The sequence below is a fragment of the Alligator sinensis genome, unplaced genomic scaffold (genome assembly GCF_000455745.1).
Source record: "Alligator sinensis unplaced genomic scaffold, ASM45574v1 scaffold1023_1, whole genome shotgun sequence".
NCBI classification, from domain to species: Eukaryota; Metazoa; Chordata; order Crocodylia; family Alligatoridae; genus Alligator; species Alligator sinensis.
The window spans coordinates 105,452-112,459 of record NW_005842373.1 but is presented as its reverse complement, the minus strand read 5'-3'; the positions used below and the strand labels follow the sequence as shown (position 1 = coordinate 112,459).

Genomic DNA, 7,008 nt, shown 5'->3' with positions numbered 1-7,008 from the left:
GGGGGTGGCATACTCGCGTCCATAAGCAGCTATATGTGCCGACCAGCCCCATGATGAGGCGGCTGGCCAGGGCCCAGGGCAGCCCGGGGGCCGGCGGGAAGGGCCACGATACCTCTAGAGGCATTGCCCCAGCCCAGGGGCCAGAGGGGATGGGGGTGGAGGGGCTCTGGCCCCCCCGGGGCTGTGATGATGCTCCTGTGGAGAAGACGCACGAAGGGTCACGGCCAGGTCCAGGTCCAGCCCCTGCCCCTCTTCAAAAGCCGCCCCCGGTCCCTACTGCAGATCCCGCCCCCCACCTTGCCCCTTGAGGCCGTAAAGCTCCGCCAGCTGCGCCCTCCCGCTGTAGTAAATCGGTCGCCCCTCCCCGGGAAGAGGGGAGGCCATCAATTGCCGCCGCCACAAGGGGGTGTCGCAAATGCCACCCCCGCTACCGTAAAGCACGCCCAGCCCTGGCGCTGTAGCCGCCCCACCGTCCCCGCCCCTTTCCTCCTATACGTTTCTGTTGTAAACTAAGGTGGCGCTCTGCGGCTGTTGGAGGACCTAGACTCGTCGAAACGCGGCGAAGCGGAGTGCCAGTGACCATAGAGAGCGGGGCTGGCCCAGGTCGAACAGAGAGTCATAGAGAGGCGGGCGAATCTGGCACGAAGAGCCATTTCTGACGCCTATGGAGGTCTCGGAGGCGGAAGGAATGTCTCGGCTCCATCTACAGCCTGTTGACGTCATCAGCAAAAAGCACTCTTACTCGTAGGGGTTGTGTCATCATTGTAGAGAGCGTTGATGACGTTTTAACCAGGGGTTGATGTTATAGCTGGTGTTGGTGATATCACCGTCAACCCCCCCCCCCTTCCCCCGCAGTGATATAGCCCATCTGGTGACATTACAGTGGCCACGAGACATCACAGCCCTGTGCTCTTGGCCTCACTGGACTCTGTTTCGACATTACAATGAGAGGCGGTTGTGTGATGATATCACCCCCTTCAATTCCCACTGTGACATCGCAGCTGACTCCCATCAGCCTCTCAATTGCGTCACACAGCAGGATAGCAGTGATGTCACACCACGGCGAGAGGTCGTCACAGCCACGCCTCAGCTCCCCTGCGCACCCTTCCCTCCTGTCTGTGGAGGGGGGCAGGTCGGGCCCCCCCATGTCAGTCCTGCTGCCCCAGCCAGGTACGTAGGAGGCACTGCCACATGAACACAAGCCCGCTGAGGGTCACAGCTAAGCCCAGGGCCCCGATCCTGCTGACAGTTCCTAGGCTGGCACGTGAGCCAGGCACGCGCAGCCGCAGCCAGAGCCCACGGGGGAAGTGAATCTCTCGGAGAGGGGAACGTCCTGCTGTGCCCCGCAAGAACCGTGGTGTCTGGGGAGGGCTCCTGGGGACAGTGGTCTCCGTGTCTCATTTCAGAGCTACCGGCACCGTCTGCCCGTGCCTGACTCAGGTCTTTCCGTCTGTCCCCTGAAAGCAGCGCCTGTGTCTGTCCGCCTGGGCTTCACCCTTGTGCCCAGCCACTCACCTGCCCACCCGCCATGGGGGCCCCCCGCCTGCACGCCGCCCCCCCTGCCCCTGCTCCTGGCTGGGTTGGGGGTGCGGGCGGAGGGAAGCCTGATCCTGGTCTGCGCCTTCAACGCCCAGCGCTTCGGTTCTGCCAAGGCCCAGCAGGAGCCCATTTAGATGTCCTTGTCCAGGTGCGGGGATCCGAGCGCAGGAGGGGCCTCCAGAGTCCAGGGGTAGGAAATGGAGGAAGCCTGGATGTCAGTACGGAAATGATATACTAATCACGAGGAATGAGGTTGTAGGCTGAGGTTCAGGAAATGGGGGTCTTCATTTAAATATGCAAAATTTAAAACCACTGAACTCGGCCAGGGGGTTCAGGAAAAACCTGGGGTGGTTTGAATATGCAAAAGACATGCTAAGAGGTGGGCGGTGGGGGTTGTGACTGTCCGGGGCTGGGAGATAAGGGGACCAGAATGTAAACATGCTAATTACATGCAAACAGGGTCTATTAGGACATAAGTGGCCATTTAAAATATGCAAATGGTAAGATAATGGCCAGATGCAGGGGCTGTGATTTGAGGGGTTCAGAGGATCTGGACCCCTGGGTTAAACTATGTAGAGTTCTGGAGATCTGGGGCCTGGGTTGAATGTGCATATCAAGGGGAGTAGTTGTGATCTGAGGATTTAAATATTAGTTGAATGTTATATGCACATTGACTGGGCAGGGGCAGGTGATTTCTGCAGGCGCAGAGAGGGATTATTGTAGGGTCCTGGATTTGAATATGCAAAAATATGCTAATTGACCCTCTCCAAATTGTGGCCCACTGTGATGTGATGGTCCTGCAGGAGGTGACAGATGCCAAGGGTACAACTGTGCCCACCCTGCTTCAGGCCCTGGACAGGGACACCTGGGTTCCCTGGCCATGGACCTGGCTCTAGGGGTTGAGAGCAGTGGGAGCCTGGAGCCTGGCTTCTCAGTGTCTCCCCCTTTCCACAGGTCCGTGGGTGCTGGGACCTACATGGCGCTGAGCAGTCTGCCACTGGGCCACAGCACCTACTGGGAGCAGTATGTTTTCCTCTACCAGTGAGTGCCACCCCCAGGAGCAGCCAGACCCCCCCCCCGGGACTCCCCCAACATGTCCTTGCTTTGCCCACTCCAGGCCAGCCCGGATCTGCCTCCTGGATGCTTTCACATACCCAGACTTGGCCCCTGGGCGCCCTGATGTCTTTGCCTGCGAGCCCCATATTGTCCGCCTCCACCTGCCCAGCCGGGGTGAGATCTCCCCCCTCCCCTCACCTAGACAACCTGGGTTTCCTCCCTGCTGGGTTGAGGGAAACCCAGAAGCCTGGGTTTTCTGCTTCGGAGTGGGGACTGGAAGCTCAGATGCCCATGTTCTCTGGGAAGGGAGAGTGGGCTAGGTGAGAGCGGGGGGTCCAGGCACCTGGATGCTTGAGGGACTCATTGGTGTCCCTCACCCCCCCTTGCCCCAGTCCTGCCAACCCTGGTGCTCATACCCCAGTACACAACACCTGAGAATGCAGAGGCAGAGATTGATGCCCGCTACGATGTCTTCCTGGTGGCTCGGGAGCACTGGGGCATCGAGGTGAGGGTGGGACCCTGCTGGGGGCCCAGGTGTCCAGGCCCCCTAACCTTCTTGAGTCCAAATGGAACTGAGGAGTCCAGGACAACCCCATCAATCACCGCCCCCCCCCAATTCCTGCTCTAATCCCACTAGCCTCCTAGAGCCAGGGGAGAGCTCAGGCATCTGGGCTCCTGCACTCACCCCATTCTTACCCACCAGTCCCCCACCTCTCCCTCCTGAGCCAGGGACAGAACCCAGCTATCTGAGCCCTGCAGTGGAGGAAACCCAAATATCTGGTCCCCGCATTGAGAAGGGAAGCCAGGTGTCCCTGAGCTAAGTGTCCAGGGATAGAACCTAGGCCTCTGGGCCCCACACTAGGGATGGAACCCAGGTGTCCCTGGAACTAAGGGAAGCCAGGCATCTGGGCCCCACATTGGAGAGGGAATCCAGTGATCCCTGAGCCAGGAAGGGAACTCAAAGGGTCTAGGGATGGAACCCAAGTGTCCTGACCCCTTGCCCTCAGGACACACTGTTGTTGGGGGATTTCAATGCAGGCTGTGGCTATGTGGCGGTGTCACGCTGGGGCCAGATCTGATTGCGCCAGGCACCAATTTTGCACTGGCTGCTGCCCAATGGTGCTGACACCACTGTGCATAACAACACTCGCTGTGCCTATGACAGGTTTGGGAGGGGTGGCCTCAAATTAATCTGGATTCGCCAGGGAGCAACCTTGAGTTAATCTGGATTATGTGCAGACATACACACCAGGTGGATTAATCCAAATCAGGGCATTCACTTGACTTAATACAGAAAAGGAACAGACAAGGGGGGATCAGAGCCACAAATCCACTGGGTGAATCTGGATCACATGGATGCACGTAGGGAGGTGAGGCAGAGCACCAATGGGGTGCTTACCACTTAAGGGCTGTTGCAGGCTCTTAGTGAGCCTGCTCTGTGAGCAGCAGGGTAAGTCTCCCCCCGGAACCATTTTAAGGAGGAGAACAGGCAGCAGACAGAAACAGGCTGGCCCTGATGAGGCGGCCATTTTAAAATCCTGGCTCATGGCTAAAGGCTCCTGGACCTGGGTATGACTGAAAACGGCACCCTGCTGGGAAGGGAGGCCTGGTGGGACTCCTTATGGCAAGGGAGTCCTCAAGAAATGCCAGACCAATTACCTCCCCAGTGAAAGCTGAGGAGGGGTGCCTTAAAACCCCAGCCCCACCAGTTTGGTGGGCTATAACATCAGAAGGGAGTAGGACCAGGCATGCTCAGGGCGGGGCACCTGAGCCCAGAGTGGGTAGTGGGGCCAGGCATGCCCGCCCATAGGAGGTACTTGATGAGCCCATTGGGGTGTAAGACCCTGGAGAGTAGTGGGGCCAGGCACGCCCATGAGAGTGGTATCTGAGCCCGTAGGAATTTAAGATCCCGGGGAGTAGTGGGGCCAGGCACACCCATGAGAGGCACCTGAAGCCATGAGGGTGTAAGACCCCGGAGCCCCAGAGAGGGGGCTAGTATGTTAAGGCCCCATGAGGAAAGGGGCAGAGACACCCAGGTAAGCCTTTGGGTGCCTGAGGCTGCATGTGGGCTTATTTGCGTTACCCAAATGCCATGAGCCCAAGGCCCACCCAACTAACTAGCCCCTATCGTGTGGGGCCAATGAATGAATAACATAACTAAATCCTTGGGACAGCTAAAGCAAAAACAGAATAGGGGTGATGCAGGGATCAAACGTTCAAAATATGAAAGTAAGTTCTCTAGAAGGGGACACCAAGCAGAGCCCCCTGGGCTGCACCCACCAGCCCTCAAAGGCATCCAAGGAGCTGGTGGATGCCGCCCACTGGTGCCCAGCCTGGAAATGTGCACAGACAAGCGAGAGGAAAGTGGCCCCACCATCTCCGGGCACCTTCCCGGCTAGAGCCTCCTTCCTGGTCCAGTACAGGGCCCACTTGGCCAAGGCCAGGAGAAGGTTGACCAGGAGGTCCTGGGACTTGGTGGGGCAGTGGATGGAGTGCCCAAAAACTAAAAGGTGGGGGGTGAAATTCAACCAAAACCTCAGGAGGAGGTTCTGGAGGTGGAGGGGCTGCAGCCTGGTGCACTCAAGGGTCAGGTGCACCAGGGTCTCCCTCTGCCCGTGGAAGGGGCAGGAGGGTGTCCACAAAGCTTTCCATGCATGTCGGCCTGAGGACGATTGAGGCGGCATAAAGAGAGCCACATGAGAAAGGGGCAAGTCACTGACTCCAATAGGAGATCGGCTGGGGGGGGGTTACCCGTTGAGGGGCTAGGGGCGGAGTTAGCCCAGTGTTTGGTTAATTGCCTAGCCACCGCACAGATGAGCGTCACAGGAGAGGCCCAAAAGGCTGCGCCAGGGCTGGCCAAGGAGAGCAGACATAAGCCTGATGGCCTATGTGGTTGCTCGAAGGAGCAGGGCAGGGTGAACGTGGCCTGGTAAGGGGCATGAGAGAAAAGCCTGGTGAGAGTAGGCAGAGTGGTAGAGGCCCCAGTTGGAGGGGTGATGTATGTGCGAGGCCCTGAACAACGTAGCGTGAGAGAGGCCTAACATTGTGTTGAGTTGGGCCCGGCTGGAGCATAGCACAATTCACAGAAACATCTGAGAGGCATGGGACACGATAAGGAGAGGTTGGAGTTGTGTGTTTACCACCTGTGAACAGCAGGGTGCTTGAAGGGCAGCCTCCAGCCTAATTAACAGCCTAATTATTTTACAAGACATGGCAGGAAAGTAGAACAGGCAGCTTGCTCAAAGACAAGTGGGTGGGCTAGCACTGTGACCAGACCTGGGAGTTTGCCTACCCATCATAGGAGGTTTAATCTGGACTAAACCCATTTGCACAAGGGAATTAATCCAGACCAGGACATGAGCTCATTAGGCTAAATCTGGATCATGTGTGGACACACACGAATTAATATGGATTAAGCATGTAAAAATTAGGCAGGGTGGGTGTTAATACAGATCAAGGTGTGAGCCCATTGGGTCAATTTAATCTAGATTAAGCACACATGTACATGTTGGGGTGGGGTGGAATTAATCCAGATTAAGGTAGTGGCCCATTATGCCCACCCAAATTAAGTGTAGACAGACAAGGCAGGGAGTCCAGATGCCTGGGTTCTCACCCCACCCCCAACCCCCTAGGATTGTGGCCCATGGTGACCACTGCCTCCAGGCCATCATCCCCAACTCAGCTAAAGCTTTCAACTTTGCCACTGCCTTCAGGCTCACAGAGGAGCAGGTAAGGAAACCCAGGCATCTGGGCACCCAATACCACCTGAGCTCTAATGTACCTATGCCCCCTCCCCTGCCCTCCCAGCATTTAGGGAAACCCAGGCATCTGGTGTCCCCACAGGCCCTGGCTGCAAGTGACCACTATCCTGTGGAGGTGATGCTGAGTTGTGGCCTACCCCAGCCCCTTACCCCTGTCCTGCTGCTGCTGCTGCCTGCTCTGTAGGGGCTGCCCTGAGCCCAGATGCCAGGGTCCCAGGCTCCCCACAAGTTGGTCTACCCTGGGGAAGAGGCTGTGACATCTGCCCCAGGTCTCAGACCAGGGCAATGAAGACCCTGGAGGATATGAAGCAGAGAACACACACCCACCAGAAATACCTGTAGGGAGCCCACACTTGTGTGCCTGGAATGCCTATGTGCCCAGTGCCTGGATGAATATACACCTACAGTATATGTACATGTGCCTGGAACTCCGTGCTGAAAAACATGCTCATGCCTGAAATATCCGTGTGCCCATATAGAATTACAAGCATACCTCTCTGGGAGTAGATGCATGTTTGTACCTTATATGTGAAAAATACAGCACGTGTAACCCTCCTCTGAAACCACGGGTCATTCATTCATCACCTAATTGGTTTAATTGCAGGCTGTGACATCACCATAGGCATAGAGGACATGTGGAATGGGAAACTGG

At 57.0% G+C, this 7,008-nt stretch overlaps 2 protein-coding genes across 8 annotated transcripts in view; one reads left to right on the top strand and one right to left on the bottom strand.

Annotated features, from left to right (window-relative positions):
* Positions 1–453, bottom strand: part of TAZ (tafazzin) — a 7,860-nt gene extending 7,407 nt beyond the window's left edge. For 5 of the 7 annotated variants that reach the window (XR_003095402.1, XM_006029325.3, XM_025210790.1 and 2 more), the window contains exons 1-2: positions 297–453; positions 16–195 (exon numbers count right to left, since the gene is read on the bottom strand). Coding sequence is in view for 6 of the 7 variants with exons in the window: in XM_006029325.3 (XP_006029387.1) it covers positions 16–195; positions 297–384 (268 nt within the window). In the remaining variant the exon portion in view is untranslated. The remainder of the gene's footprint in view (positions 1–15; positions 196–296) is intronic. The other 2 variants (XM_006029324.3, XM_025210792.1) reach the window with 2 other exon arrangements.
* A 1,835-nt stretch (positions 454–2,288) lies between these two features.
* DNASE1L1 (deoxyribonuclease 1 like 1) lies at positions 2,289–6,540 on the top strand. The gene is given in 7 exon segments (XM_025210814.1): positions 2,289–2,416; positions 2,494–2,580; positions 2,657–2,769; positions 2,988–3,100; positions 3,603–3,760; positions 6,228–6,324; positions 6,439–6,540. Coding segments are annotated over 7 exon segments (798 nt in total).
* Positions 6,541–7,008: the final 468 nt, after the last annotated feature.